General features: G+C 41.9%; 1 protein-coding gene across 11 annotated transcripts in view; it reads left to right on the top strand.

The window, feature by feature from the left end:
- The window catches only part of RELCH (RAB11 binding and LisH domain, coiled-coil and HEAT repeat containing), a 129,381-nt gene extending 115,803 nt beyond the window's left edge, over nt 1–13,578 (top strand). For all 11 annotated transcript variants that reach the window (XR_011379300.2, XR_011379301.2, XR_016213901.1 and 8 more), the window contains one exon: nt 11,881–13,578. Coding sequence is in view for 8 of the 11 variants with exons in the window: in XM_008261433.5 (XP_008259655.4) it covers nt 11,881–12,001 (121 nt within the window). In the remaining 3 variants the exon portion in view is untranslated. The remainder of the gene's footprint in view (nt 1–11,880) is intronic.
- The last annotated feature ends 2,893 nt before the right edge of the window (nt 13,579–16,471 follow it).

Here is a 16,471-nt window from a genome sequence, read left to right as displayed (position 1 = left end):
AGTAGACTCGGACAGAAGAACTCAAAAGTGTTTCCTCTGAGGTTAACTGCCGGGATGAAGTATTTCATCTTAACAGTCCAGATGTAAACCTACACACACACACACACACTCCTTCCTGCTTCCCACTCCCAACACAGTTTTGCCTCTCTGGTGTATTGAAACTCCTTCTTTAGCTTTCCAAGTTGGAAGGAGTTCTTCATGTATCCCCACCATTTTAGCCATGGAAAGTTAAAATAGTAGAAGTACAATGAAACAGTAAGAAGTTTGTGATCTGAACAGAAAATCCCTAAAATTAACATGAAAATAAAAACTGCTATTCATTTGTCATACAGTAAACATCAAGATTATTTGGTGCCTTCAGATTATTTAAAATGCACAAAGTTTTGCAAGAAAATTGAGAAAAGCTACATGTGAAATGATTCTACATGAAATTTCATGGATTTACATGGAAAAGTTTAAAAAGCAAAAAATAAGCAACTTCCTAAGATTGCTTCTGCTATATGGCCTTCCTTTAAAAACTCTTAAAAACCCACAGTTTACTTATATAATCATAGTTTTCCATGTTACTATATATTATTTCAAATAAACAGAAAATATGAATTCCCATATATTCATCACCAAGTTTAAACAAATTACAATTCATAGTTGATTTTATTTCATCCATGCCCCCCTTTTTCCCTCTCCCATACTCTGATTTGTGTCTCTAAAAGTTTCATTTTTAAAAAACATGAACACAATTTCATCATCACACCAAAATTGTAATTTCTTAATTCATATGGCCTTTGTTAAAACTTCTGATTGTTTCTTAAATGGCAGCTGTGATCTATTGCTTTTTCTGTGCCATTTGTTTCTTGGAGTCAGGATCCACATGAGAAGGTGTTCAGTACATTGCAATAGGTGGATATGCTAAGTCTCTTTTATTCCATAGACAGAAGACTCCCCTTCTCTTTTTTTCTCTATATAGTTTACTTGTCGAACAAACTGGACCATCTGTCCTTTAGTTTCCCACAGTCCAACTTTTTCTGGGTGCATTTCCTTTGTGTTGTTTAACATGTTCTGTGTTTCCTGTGAATTTGGCATTTGGATGTAGATCTGGAAACATAACCCGCATCAGAACATGTTTCTTTTGGCATGACCGCCTCATAAGAGGAGGTATATTTTTATCAGAATATAAATGTTTGCTTCTCTCCTTTATTGGAATATTAGTAAGCTGCTAATGATTAATGCCCAACTTTGGTAATTCACTAAAAATATACTCTGATTCTATCATTTTTATGTCAATTATGAGCTAGAATGCTTCAGCAAAGAAAAATTTACTCCATATGTACTATGTTGCAGGGTGGTACAATTTTTATAGTAAAAGCAAGATAAATGTTTAATTCTTTCTGTCTACTTACAAGTTTTCAAAATAATGAAGTGATTCATACTGCTATGATAAACAGCTACATAGATTTTTTTTAAATACCATTGTTAACTTATGCACTTACACATATTTTATGTAATTCAATACATTAGGCCTATTGCCCTTATTGATGCCAAATTATCTGATTCTTAGCCAATTGGAATCTTTTCAAATGGATTCTTAAATTCCTTCATTGCAATCTGGGATGACAGTGTCATGAACATACTCCTTTTTGAAGAGTAAGGGCAAGAGAGGGAGACAATTATAATTTGTGTGTGCATTGTTCCTAGGGATTTTTTTAAAAGTCATCATTTAGATTTGCAAAGCTTTATGACATAGATTTTTTTAATCCCTTTTCAGTTATACTCAAAGTATTTTGGGCATATATTTTATATTAGAGGATTCTATAAGCACCAAATAAAGAAAAATATTTAAAATATCACAACATTTTATCTGATAGTCTTTATCTCACTCATCTCTGTAACAAAATCATATGTGTAAAAATACTAACCATGTTATTAGTCAACAGTTACTTATGTAACTGTTCTGCAAGAGGGACTCAGAAGACTGGGCATGATTCCTTCCATCAGGATGCTCATGGTCCTGTAGGGAGTCAAGGAATTTGCATGACTTTACCAGAATAGAGACATGAAAATTCCAAATAAACAATACAGGCGATATGCACTGCCAGAGTCAGACATAATCTGTTATAATTTCTCACCTACAAAAACGTCTTTATTTTGGTCACTGTACTTAGGGTTGAAGATAAATAAATAAAGTAAGTATGATAGCTTTGCCCTCCAGTAACTTATATGGGTGTAAGACTAGGTCAGATAGGGCTATGGCATTGTTGTCACACATCACAGGGAATGTTAAGCATCCATGTTGAAATTATCCTGGTTACATAAATAGGAGACCTTCCTGGGATCACCAGAAGAGGCTTATGGGTACTCTGCATGCTAAGTTATGCCATGCTTCTGCCTTCTCCAGGTCTCCATGATTACGATTCCTTCTGCCAGGAATACTCTTTCTCTTTCTAGTTCCTTATTCATCCTTTAGGACAAAGCTTAGATGTCACCTCTTTGACCCATCCCTCCAAAGTCTATTATAATAGATCAAAAGCACAAGAGGAAAGTCTTAAAGAGTGAAAAAAACTGCTTCTAAAATGGAAGGAAACGTGAAGATGGTGCAGATAAAGATATTTACATCTGTAAGGAATACAAATATGAAGCCTACATGGATTTCATCCTTATAGAACCTTGATTTGGAGCAGTATTTTCAAATTGCAGATCAAGACCTGTTAACACATCATTACATTAATTCAATTGGTAGTGATAAGCATTTTTCTCCCCAAGAAATAGAAAGCACAACATAAGTAATATAGATGGGTGTTTCTTTATGATATTTCAGTTACCTGAATGTACTATGGATCATTATGTAAAATATACCTCTTACTACGTGGCTCTTTAGTAGAAAAGTTTGAAAAGCACTTGTCTGTAATCAGAAAGTATATGCATAGGGGTTTGGTTCCTTCGTATTTATTCAGCACAGTTCATTAAATATAAGCTGTTCTCAAAGGTGAGCTTGATGAGCCATATTCCTTTCTCTTAGGATATTGCTGGGTGAAAGTAAAAAAAAAAAAAAAAAAGCAGTTTAAAGTGTAGTAAACACTAAAATAATACCTGCAAATGTTTCCAAAGAAGGAGGAATACAGGAATCTTCAAGTGTGAACACTTAACTGGAGAGGCAAAACAAAGAGATTACATGCAGAAAACAATTGGCTCTGAGCAGATGACAAAAAAGAGTGTGTTTGGGAACTGTGAGTAAAGCTAGCACAAACAGTATGTGTGGGAGAATGACAGGGACAAGGCTATGAAGGTAGACAGGCATCAGATACTAAAGAATCTTACAGGCCGCTTAGAGATTTTGACTTTCCCTCTAGGCTGGGGGTTGGCAGGCTTTCTCTGTGAAGACCCTAAACACTGGTTTGAGGTTGACAGACCATCCAGACTCTGGCACAGTTACTCAACAACTGTGGCAGGAAAGCATCCCTTGACGCTATGTTACAGGAAAACTATTTACAAAAAACAGGCAGCAGGCTGGAGCTGGCCTGCCAGCTGTGGTTTATTGACCCTTAGAAACTTTGGCTCTCAAGTTTTAGGCCTGTCAGAATCACCTGGAAATTGCTAGATGCCGTCCCCAGAGTTTTTGACTCAGAAAATCTGAGGCAAAATGTGAGTATTTCCATTGATAACAAATTCCAAAGTAATGGTGATACAACAGGTGCAGGAAACACACTTTGAGAAACACTGCTTTAGAAGTCAGCCTGTAGTAAATACAGAGAAGCAGGTGGAACCAAATTGGAAAGCTATTATGGAAACTCATGATGAGATCAGATGTGGACATGGGTAGGTGGGAAATAAGTAACACTTAAAACCAGAGACCAGGCCGGCGCCGTGGCTCTCTTGGCTAATCCCCCGCCTGCAGCGCCTGCACCCCGGGTTCTAGCCCCAGTTGGGGCGCCGGATTCTGTCCCGGTTGCTCCTCTCCCAGTCCAGCTCTCTGTTGTGGCCCGAGAAGGCAATGGAGGATGGCCCAAGTGCTTGGGCCCTGCACCTACAAGGGAGACCAGGAGGAAGCACCCAGCTCCTGGCTTCAGATCAGCACAGCAGGCCGGCCGTAGCAGCCATTTGTGGGGTGAACCAACGGAAAAGGAAGGCCTTTCTGTCTCTCTCTCTCTCTCTCACTGTCTAACTCTGCATGTCAATAAATAAATAAATAAATAAATAAAAATTTAAAAAGCCAGATACCAGACTAAGCATTTTTCATATATTTGCTAATAATTTCATAACTCTACAAATTATATACTATTCCCATTCTTATTTTATAGATGACTGTCGCTCCCCCTCTTCGTGGAGGAACGACACAGGACCCTGCACTGTTCTTTTGTCTGCTTGGCCCTCCCCGGGTTTGCTGCTGGTTCTTCCCGGGTTGGCTACTGTCCCTTCCACCTCCGTGGAAGGGCGGTTCCCCCTGGCCACATTCCCCACTTCCGCAGGGGAGCGGCACACCGCCGGCCGGCTCTCTCGGGGGCTGCACAGGTGTTCCCCTTAGATGTTCCTCTTAGATGTTCCTGGTGCATGCCGTCTCTCTCCTCCTTTATAGTCCTCCTCCGCCAATCCCAACTCGGCTGCCCACACGCCGAGTACGCTGCTCTCCTCCAATCAGGAGCAAGCCCTACAGTTTATTGGCTGAACTGGAGGCAGCTGTGTAGAAGCTGTTTTCTTCTCTCCCAGCGCCATATTGTGGGAGAGCAGATGCATAGAATAAGTCTTAATTCCAGTAACTTAGTCTAGTCCGGGTTGCTCCCCACAGATCCCCCTTTCTTTTTATTTTTTGGCGTTGATACGCGCCTGTCTTCGGTGTCCCGCGGCACACACTCTGCTCTACTTGCTAGAGTTGCCACAGGTTCTTACAAGTCCTATCAATCAGGCAAACCGAATCTGGGTCCTCTCTTCGCCATGTTGTGAGGAGGTTTTTAGGCGCTGATGCGTGCCTGTCTTCGGTGACCTGCGGCTCATACTCTGGTCGAGCCGCCTGCTGGTGCTTACCGCCTTAATCAGGCAGACCGAATCCAAGCTTTCTCATTGCCATATTGTGGGGGAGACTTATTAGTGTTGGTTCGTGCCTATCTTCGGTGACCTGCAGCTCATACTCTGGTCGAGCCGCCTGCTGGTGCTTACCGCCTTACTAATCAGGCAGACCGAATCCAAGCTTTCTCATTGCCATATTGTGGGGAGGCCTTTCTATTTCTCTATTTCTCTATCTCCGGGCATTCCTATTTCTCCCATTTTACTTCTATCTTCCAGCATTCCTATTTCTCTCATTTTACTTCTAAACTTCTGTTTCTCTTATCCCTGCGGCTTCCCGGCGCCTGCCCCGAGGCTGCTTCTCGGCGGCTTTCCGGCTGTGAGCCGCTCGGCTTCGCGCGCACACTCCGCGGTCTCGCACTAGCCCTTTCGCGTCTGAACCACGGCCTCGCGCCAGCCCCGCGTTCCCTATCTATTCACGCCCCGTGCTCTCTCTGCACGCGACGGCTTCCGCGAGTCACACAGCGTAGCTTACGTCTCCGCCACTAGCATTCAATCTAAGGTCCCCGGGCTAACCTGGCGAATTCAACCCAGCTCACGTCTCCGCCCCACGATCTGGCTTCCCGTCCTTTGCTCCCCGGGCTAATCAGACGGATCCCAATCTGGCTTACGTTTCCGCTTCTGGTTTTAACTTTTCGCCCCCTATTCCCGGGCTAACTTGAGAATCCCAAAGTGGCTTTCGTCTCCGCCTTGGCCTGCCCCCTGCGGCTTCAATTTCCCTAACATTTTTCTCTACCCGGTACGTTTCCCCAAGCTTTCCTCCAACAATACTCCTCCCTCATTTCTCCTGGCTTCTCCCCACAGTCCACATCCGAGTCTGTTTGTTCTAGCTTTCACTTTCGCTTTCGACCTTAGAGATTTCTCCCAGCTTCCCCCTGTAGTCCGTATCTGAATCTATGCCTAGGCTTTCAATAGCTTCTTCCGGCACCTTTTTCGTCCGGCTTTTCCCTAGGCTGTTTGCTAGTCTCTCTCTCCGGTATTTTCCACTTCTTCCCATTTCTTCCCTCCTAAGTTTCCTATCCGTCCTAGGTTTCCTATCCGAGTCACGGCACCATTATGTCGCTCCCCCTCTTCGTGGAGGAACGACACAGGACCCTGCGCTGTTCTTTTGTCTGCTCAGCCCTCCCCGGGTTTGCTGCTGGTTCTTCCCGGGTTGGCTACTGTCCCTTCCACCTCCGTGGAAGGGCGGTTCCCCCTGGCCACATTCCCCACTTCCGCAGGGGAGCGGCACACCGCCGGCCGGCTCTCTCGGGGGCTGCACAGGTGTTCCCCTTAGATGTTCCTCTTAGATGTTCCTGGTGCATGCCGTCTCTCTCCTCCTTTATAGTCCTCCTCTGCCAATCCCAACTCGGCTGCCCACACGCCGAGTACGCTGCTCTCCTCCAATCAGGAGCAAGCCCTACAGTTTATTGGCTGAACTGGAGGCAGCTGTGTAGAAGCTGTTTTCTTCTCTCCCAGCGCCATATTGTGGGAGAGCAGATGCATAGAATAAGTCTTAATTCCAGTAACTTAGTCTAGTCCGGGTTGCTCCCCACAGATGACATACAGCTAGGTGACTTGCTCAAAGGCCACTTTGCTAATAAGCAAAAGAACCAGAATTTGAACCCAGATATTGTGGTTCTTGAGACTGTGATTTTTTTTTAAAGATTTATTTAAAAGTCAGAGTTACACAGAGAGAGGAGAGGCAGAGAGAACAGAGAGGGAGGTCTTCCATCCGATGGTTCACTCCCCAATTGGCCGCAGTGGCCGAAGCTGTGCCAATCCAAAGCCAGGAGCTTCTCCCAGGCCTCCCACGTGGGTGCAGGGGCCCAAGCTGGATCAGAAGTGGAGCAGCCGGGTCTTGAACTGGCACCCATATGGAATGCCAGCACTTCAGGCCAGGGCGTTAACCCACTGTGCCACAGCTCCAGTCCTGAGACTGTGATCTTAATCACCATGTTATGATGCCTGTGTGTGGCCGTGAGTATGAGGAAGATACGGGTTAGATATGCTTCAGATGTGAACTCAGTTTAACTTGACCATAGATTAAAAGTGAAGAACAGGGGGCCAGTGCTGTAGTGTAGAAAGCTAAGCATCCACCTGTGGCAACAGCATCCTATTATGGGTTCTGGTTCAAGTCTTGGCTGCTCCACTTTTGATCCAGCGCCCTGCTGATGGCCTGGGAAAGCAGCAGAGGATGGCCCAAGTGCTTGGGCCCCTGCACCCATATGGGAAACCCAGAAGAAGCTCCTGGCTTCAGATCAGCCTAGCTGCAGCCTTTGCTGAGTGAGCCAGCAGATGCAAGACCTCTCTCTCTGCCTCTACCTCTCCCTCTCTATCTGTAACTCTGCCTCTCAAGTAATAAATCTTTAAAAAAAGAAAAAAAAGTGAGGGCTGGCACTGGCGTAGTGGGTAAAGCCACCACCTGCAGGGCCGGCATCCTATATGAGCGCTGGTTGGAGACCTGGCTGCTCCACTTCCAATCCAGCTCTCTGCTATGGCCTGGGAAGGCAGTAGACAATGACCCAAGTCCTTGGGCCCCTGCACCTACAGGGGAGACCAGAAGAGGCTCCTGGCTCCTGGCTTCAGATCGGCACAGCTCCAGCCATTGCTGCCAATTGAGGAATGAACCAGCAGATGGAAGACTCTCTTTCTCTGCCTCTCCTTCTCTCTGTGTGTAACTCTGACTTTCAAATAAATAAGTAAATCTTTAAAAAAAAAAAAAAAAAAAAGAACAGAATCTAAGGATTCCCAGATGTCTGTCTTATCCGAATACTTGAGTGGATAATTGATGTATACACCAAAACAGAACTATAGGAATAGCTATTCTGAAGGGAAGTATTTGAAATTTGAGGTATAGATAGAGAAACACTTTAAACATTCATTGAAACTTAAGATCTATTAGCATATAAGTGCCAATTAAAGGCTTACTGTTAGAGGAGTAGTGGAGGAATGGATAGATGGTTTCATTTCGAAAGGGGGCTTTGACAGGGAAGAGAAGAAGGCCAGACATGGAATTAGTTGCAGATGGAAGACGAGCTTATCTGAGAACTAAACAACCCAGAGTGATGTCTGAAATCAAAAAGAAGCAGCAGTGATCTGTAATTTGCCAGATGGAATGGCGTGAGGAGAGCGGGTGTCTAGGAAATAATAGTTCCACAGAAGACAGACCACGTATAAGACTTTGTACAGGTTCTGAAGCAATCGGAAACGGAAACCCGTTGCATATGAGTTGCAAAAGGAAAGATCTCAGAGGCGGGCGCTGTGGCATAGCAGGTAAAGCCACTGTCTGAAGCATCAGCATCCTGTATGGGCACCGATTTGAGTCCCGGCTGCTCCACTTCAGATCCAGCTCTCTACTATGGCCTAGAAAAGCAGTAGAAGATGACCCAAGTGCTCTGGCCCCTGCACCCATGGTGGGAGACCTGGAAGAAGCTCCTGGCTCCTGGCTTCGGATTGGCGCAGCTCCGGCCATTGCGGCAGGCCAATTGGGGAGTGAAGCAGCGAATGGAAGACCTCTCTCTCTCTGTCTCTGCCTCTCCTTCTCTATGTAACTCTGACTTTCAAGTAAAATAAATAAATCTTTTTTAAAAAAAAAGGAAATATCACAGATTTCCTTGAAAATTTGCAATAATAAAACATGTTTTTATATGGGGCAGCCCATTTCATTTTTCCCCTCCTTTTTTTTTAAAAAAGATTTATTTATTTATTTGAAAAGCAGAGTTCCAGAGAGGCAGAGACAGAGAGAAGGAAGACTTAAAAATGGCTTTCAACAGCCAGAGCTGGGCCTATCTGAAGCCAAGAGCTTCTTCCAAGTCTCCCACTGTGGGTGCAGGGGCCAGAGCACTTGGGCCATCCTCCACTGCTTTCCCAGGTGCATTAACAGGGAGCTGGATCAGAAGTGGGACAACCAGGACTCGAACCAGTGCCCATATGGGATGCCGGCACTGCAGGCTACAGCTTTACCTACTATGCCACAGCGCTGGCCCCCATTTCACTTTTAACAACTCCATTTGCTCTCTCACTAGCTCTCTCATTTCTTCCATTTCCCTCCCTCTCTCACTCCCTCTCTCTTAATCTGTGTTACAGTCTCTCTTCCTAACAATGCCTTCCTTCTAAAATGGGTTTTTATTATTTAGCAGAGGAATGAGAGAAGGATACAGATCCCTTTGTAAACTGATAGGATATTAAATGTTTAAGGGGAAAAAATGCTGTAATGCAGCGATTCTGAGAAGCTTTGTAAAAGAGATACTTGGGCCGTGTACTGCAAATGGGAAGAATTAGAAGCACTGGAATTAGGCTGCATTTCCAAAAACATTCCCCGGATTAGGATGTATATCAGTAGGTCTATTTAACTATGTACAACTCTGCAAATACACATTATGCATCTAATCTTTCACATAAAACATCAGGAGGCATCTGTCAAGTCACCTAACTGCTCTTTTCCAGGCCAAATATTTTTCATTATTTTTATTTTTATCTTGTATAAGCTTCCTGTCTCTTTAACATCATTGTTGCCCTCCTCTTAGACTATCACTAGAACTTGACAGTATCTCAACTATGGTCTGACCTATATATATCCCCTTTTCTTAGGTACAAATTAATGTTTCTTTTAACTTCCACTGAGTTTTCTACAAATAATATAACATTGTAAACCTTGAATATTAAGGAAACACACCATAGAAAAGACAGGATTTGAATCAGGCTGTGAAAGATAAGTAGGCAATGGATTGAAAGACTTTTAAGTTGAAAATGATTTAACAAAATAAGAGGCAAGCCCAAAGACTAAAGAGGGCCTAAGTAGGAAATGAAGACTGAAAGAAAAATAAGCATTAGGTTGCTGCATTTCTTGAATACTAAACACATTTTATCTCATAGGTAGAAAATAAGCATTGAAGACTTTTGAGCTGAGGTGTGGAATAAAGAAGTGGTTGTATTTCAAAATTTACAGAGATGAGATCCAGGACTGTTGGAGTAACTTTGGCATTTGGGGGAGAGGTTTGACACAGTGTCTAAGACCCCCACATCCCACATCAGAGTGCCTGAGTTCTGTGTCCAGCTCTGGCTCTTGACTCCAGCTTCCTGCTAATGCAGAATCTGGGAGGCAACACTGATGACTCAGGTTTAATTGGGTCCCTGTCACCTATATGGGAAACCTGGATTGAGTAGCTGGCTATCTGCCTGGGCTCTCTCCAGCCATTGAAGACATTGGCAGACAGGAGTTCGCTCTAAATGTGTGTGTGTGTGTGTGCATGTGCATGTGTGTGTGTTCGGCAGGGTTGGGGGGACTCAAATAAATAAAAATTACACTTTAAAAATAATATTGGCAGTAGAAATAAAAAGAACTCTAGAGGAGGTGTTTGTGAAATAAAATCACAAGATTTGGTGATTGGCTTGAAATAAAGGGAGCTATTATAATAATAGTGATAGGAAGAGAGGAAAATAGTAGAATCATTGGCAACTAAGGAGATAAGAATGAGTCATTTCTGAAGTTAGGATATAAAGAAAACTTTGAGATGCTGGCCTTCTTTAGAAACAACAGTAATATTGTACTGTCAGGAGAAAGGACATGATTGAATAAATATTTTTAAGTCATCCTTATGTAGGTGATATTTGAAAATTTGAGTAAGAGGTAAATGCTGAGCCTTATGAAGGATGACTTTGTGGGTAAAGAAAAGGCAGCAGGAAAGCAGTCAAGTCATGAAGAGAGAGAGCATTGGTGTTCTGACAGAAGAGCACTGGAGAGACAGGGTGTTTGAGGCACAAGTTGTGTCTGGCTGTAACTGAACAATTCATAGTGCACAGACTATGCAGACCCTCAGGTCCTTGGGAGCAGCACACACCTGGTGCCATAGATTCAGCACACATCCCTTGAACACTTGCCATGCTTTGTCCTTGACATGTTCAAGAACATTGTCCTATTGAATCCTTAGAATATGTTGCAATAAAACTTGCAAGCTGTGTTTTACAGATGAGGAAACTGAATCAGAGATCTAAAGCATCTTGGTCAGTGCCACAAGCAACATACTAGTTTCCCGAATCTATTACAGGACAGCTGTTGGGTCACTAAAAAATTGTTCTTGATCAATATTCTGTTTGTGGTCAATAGTGTGATAAATTGGCAATATTTAATAGTTGTTTAGAATGTATTTACTCCCACTTTTAGCACATAGGTGAAAACGAAATTAAGAAGAAATGGACTTGAAGATGTTAATTGAAATTAATGGAACTGACAATTCAGGGCATGATATGGCCCAAAAAAATGTATCATAGGATTATTTTTGGTATAATATAAACCTTATTGTGATTAAGGTAATCATTTGTGAAAATGGATAATATCTATCTTCCAGAATGGCTGTTTCTTGTAAGTAGAATAATGCTGATAATAATAGTAACTCCTGACTTTTATGACATACTATTATGTACCTGGTGCTGTGTTAAGCACTTCATAGTTATATGAGGGGTCTTGAGAAACTTTGTGGAAAATGCACATTATTTTTAAAAAATTGTGATTTCAAATTTTTTATGTTAAAATAAAGTTGCTTTTTCCATTTCCCCACACTTTTTGAAGCTCTTTCATATAGTCCTAATAGCCCTATGGGTTATATATTATGTGGATAGAAAGGTTAAATAACTTACCCAAGATCACACAGCTAGTAAATAGAGCCAAAACTTAGTTGAGTTCCCACCTTGTTCCTGACCTAGGATGGTATATAAAAACTCCCCTCCATTAATCTGAGTTTCCCTTTAGTGATACCACTCCAGGATGTATTAATGATATGTTGCTGAGAAAAGTAGATATTATTGTTATTTAATTACCTTACATGATTTTTGAAATTTCCTTTCTAGATCAATGTCAATTGCTGCAAGCTTAGTGAGTGAAGATACAAAGACCAAGTTTTTGAACAAAATGGGCCAGTTGACAACATCAGGTGCCATGTTGGCCAACGTGTTTCAGAGAAAGAAGTAGAAACAGGAAGGAAGCCCCCAGTAAACACTAAGATGGACCTCAAGACTGGTTGGTTCCTTGTACTTGAAGTACTTGCCTTTTTTATTTCCTCAGTTTTATGTTTTTACGTTATAATTTTATCCTAACCTCCAAAGATATTTGCACTGCTTTTGATTATTGCTGTATATTTGTTGATTTTGGAATTACAAATGTGGTAATAGAAAATTGAGTTGATAGTCTGTACCAAGTCCCTCTTTTATGTTCTTGTCTTTCAGAATAATTTTTATACATATATAAATATATATATATAGTGAAGAGGTTTTTTTTAATTTTTGGATGGGATATTAGCAAATATCTGTATTATACTCTAAGCTATTACAATGGTACTTAAAATAATGTAAATTTGAAGTCATTGTTATAAAGTAATAAAAGTGGAGATTACTTAAGTATTTAAATTATGAAAAGATAATACAGACTTTTTATTGTTTCTTAACTGACTAGAAAGAGCCACCAGCATTACTCTGTGCCTTTGGACTTCAGTTTGTGTGTTCTGTAGGAATTGTGTGCATTCCATTCACACGGGATTTCTTTAGGATGCTGTGATGGATTTGAGTTACAGATCCTACAGTAAATAGATAATGATGAACCACCATTTCAGAGCTCTCATGGATATTCTTTAAGTGCTATTTAAACCTCCCCAGCACTTCCATGCATATGATGGGCTTTCCAGAGGAAGGACAGCACATAAGCATGGGGAGTAAATTTTACAATGTGGTATGTAGTAGATTTAAATGCTAGAAATAATTGTACTGAGAAGAGCTAATAATTGTGAAATTTTTCCCAAGTTGAAAAACAGAAGAAAATATGGTTTGAGTCTGAAATTTAATGCTTATTTATATAAAACGTTTTATTTAAGATATTTTCTAATGATTTTAAATTTAGAGATTATCTTTTCATTCTGTTTGTTATAGAAAAGTACGAAAAGTTAAGGACATTTGGGGGCTGTTTTTTTCCCTCTAAACTAAAAATGACATTGGGTAAATTATTACTGGTTAGTTACCACGTTGTCCCTTAAAAATCAGTGACAATTCTTGTGTTTGATGTTTATTACATAGTCTTGAATTAATGTACAGTTCCCCCTGGAATTTGCTAGTTGTCTATACAGTAATGCAACTTGAAGTAGAAAAGAATGCTGGACGTAGAAAGAGGGTGATTGGTTTGAGCAGTTTATGTGTGAGGCCTTTTTGAAAAATGACTATTTTGATAAAGAGAATTCTCATTTGAGCGTAGTTGATACACATAAATGACTCTCATATCTGTTTCATAAACTGATTTAATATACCAGAAACAAAGTTGGATTACATTCACTTCCTGGGAAAGCTGGTTTACCACACATTCAAGCTAATAAAGTTAATTTGCCCTAGGCAAAGCCATTTAAAAAGCTCATTCTGCAATTAACTTATTTTACCTACAATAAAATAATTGTTGACTAACTAGTCTTCTGAAAACTGTTGGATTCTGGGCATTCCTGAGAATTGAAAGTGGCTACCTTTCATGTCAAAAATGTTGACCTATTATAAATAAAATGTTTTTGCATACCTGTTTTTGTTTTGTTTTTGGCTGTGTGTTTTATTTTCATTTTGAAATTATATTTCCATCAAAAAGAAGTGAGAAAGCATATATTTATGAAAATGTGTTACTATCTTAGACATATAATCTATGTAAATTATGTAGATTTTTTTACTTTTACTATAAAGGGACTGTATTGCTATAAAACTAATACATTTCACAATTATTCACAAAAATATTTAAACTCTAATTTGCTTTGAACCTAGTAGAATGAGTACATAGGTTACCAGGTGAGTGGGTTTATACTGAATCTATGAATGTGAAACCCATGAATACGGAGGACCAATTATATTTTTATTGTGCTAATATTTATTAATGAGTAAATCCATGTATTTAAATGCCAGTGCTTCTTTAAAACTGCAGCAGCAGGCAGGATACACAATATATTTCAAGTTAATCTCTCTTTTTATGCTCTTAAATATCTTAATTTGAGATTTCACATTTCTTTCTTTAGCAAAATAGGGACTTTTCACAAGATAGACACTCACTAAGACTTGTATGTGGTCTTCCAAAACAGAGCATAAAGCTCCCATACTTATGCTTTTTATTTTTTTTAAAGATTTTATTTATTTTTCTTTGAGAGGTAGAGTTATAGACAGTGAGAGGGACAGATAGAAAGGTCTTCCTTCCGTTGGTTCACCCCTCAAATGGCCACAACGGCTGGCGCTGCACCAATCCGAAGCCAGGAGCCAGGTGCCTCCTCCCGGTCTCCCATGTGGATGCAGGGGCCCAAGGATTTGGGCCATCCCCTACTGCTTTTCCAGGCCATAGCAGAGAGCTGGATGAGAAGAGGAGCATCTAGGACTAGAACCAGTGCCCATATGGGATGCCAGTGCCACAGGCAGAGGATTAACCTACTGTGCCACAGTGCTGCCCCACTTTTTTAAAGAGAAGTAAACATAGCATAGGGTTAAGTGTTCAGCCTAATAAAAAGCTAAGTTTGCAAAATAATGAAAGGTCATTTTATTTATTTATTTATTTATTTATTTATTTATTTATTTTGACAGGCAGAGTGGACAGTGAGAAAGAGACAGAAAAGTCTTCCTTTTGCTGTTGGTTCACCCTCCAATGGCCGCCGCGGCTGGCGCGCTGCAGCCGGCACACCGCGCTGATCTAAAGGCAGGAGCCAGGTGTTTCTCCTGGTCTCCCATGGGGTACAGGGCCCAAGTACTTGGGCCATCCTCCACTGCACTCCCAGGCCACAGCAGAGAGCTGGCCTGGAAGAGGGGCAACCGGGACAGAATCCGGCGCCCCAGCCAGGACTAGAACTTGGTGTGCCAGCGCCGCTAGGCGGAGGATTAGCCTATTGAGCCACAGCGCCGGCCCCGGTTATCACCTTCTTAACTAGTCTTCATGTAAAGACTACAGCTTTGTAATTAGCAATTTCAATTTCTAAAATTCTTCAGATTGGCCAGGTAACGAAATTCCGACTTCAGTGTTGTGTTGGATATTAACTCACTTAGTAAGCAAACTGAAATAAATAAATTGAGCCTCTCATCTGGATAAACATGTCTTCAAAGGTTCTAACCTTGGCTGGCGCTGTGTCTCCCCATGGGAGACCAAGAGGAAGCACCTGACTCCTTGCTTTGGATTGGCACAGAGCGCCAGCCATGGCGGCCATTTGGGGGGTGAACCAACGGAAAAAGAAGACCTTTCTATCTCTCTCTCTCTCACTGTCCACTCTGCCTGTCAAAAAAAAAAAAAAAAAAAAAAAGTATTAACCTGGGGTCAGCGTTGTGGCATAGCAAGTAAAGCCACCACCTGCAATACCGACATCCCATTTGGGCACTGGTTCGAGTCCCAGCTGCTCCACTTTCAATCCAGCTCCCTGCTAATGTGCTTGGGAAAGCAGCAAAAGATGACCTAAGTCCTTGGGCCCCTGCATCCACATGGAAGACCTGGAGGAAGCTCCTGGCTCCTGGCTGTAGTCTGACCCAGCCCTGGCTGTTGCAGCTATTGAGTAAACCAGTGGATGGAAGATCTCTCTCTTTCTGTCTCTCCCTTTCTGTGTAACTCTGCCTTTCAAATAAATCAACTTTTTTTTTTTTTTTTAAATACTGGCACTGCAGGTGGCGGCTTTAGCTGCCACGCCACAGTGCCAACCCTGTCCTGTGTTCTCCTATGTGCGCCAATCTGAAGCCAGGAGCCATGTGCTTCTTCCTGGTCTCCCATGTGGGTGCAGGGGCTCAAGCACTTGGGCCATCCTCCACTGCCCTCCTGGGCCACAGCAGAGAGCTGGCCTGGAAGAGGAGCAGCTGGTTTCTAACCAGAGCCCATATGGGATGCCAGCTCCACAGGCGGAGGATTAACCAAGTGAGCCACGGCACAGGCCCCAAATAAACCTTTTTAAAAAAAGAAAAAAAGCAAGTTCTAACATAACTTTACAGTGTGCTTGTTTTGTTACGATTTTATTTCAGTTGGTTTAAAAAATAATAGATTAAACATACTTTATTAATCAAAAATAATATATCTGGTAGATTTCTGCATATTGGCAAAGTAATTGGATTTTTAACTATTTTGAAATAAACATTCCTGGGGCAGGCGCTGTGGCGTAGCGGGTAAAGCCGCCGCCTGTAGTGCCGGCATCCCATATGGGCACCGGTTCGAGTCCTGGCTGCTCCACTTCAGATCCAGCTCTCTGCTATGGCCTGGGAAAGCAGTACAAGATGGCCCAAGTCCTTGGGCCCCTGCACCTGCGTGGGAGACCTGGAAAAAGCTCCTGGCTCCTGGCTTCGGATCAGCCCAGTTCTGGCCGTTGTGGCCAATTGGGGAGTAAACCAGCAGATGGAAGACATCTCTCTCTCTCTCTCTCTCTTTATTTCTCTCTCTCTCTGTCTGCCTCTCCTCTCTGTGTGTAACTCT

This window comes from Oryctolagus cuniculus, chromosome 10 (genome assembly GCF_051225735.1).
Source record: "Oryctolagus cuniculus isolate XC-2025 breed Fujian yellow rabbit chromosome 10, ASM5122573v1, whole genome shotgun sequence".
In the NCBI taxonomy this organism is placed as follows: domain Eukaryota; kingdom Metazoa; phylum Chordata; class Mammalia; order Lagomorpha; family Leporidae; genus Oryctolagus; species Oryctolagus cuniculus.
This window is presented reverse-complemented; position numbering and strand designations above follow the sequence as displayed.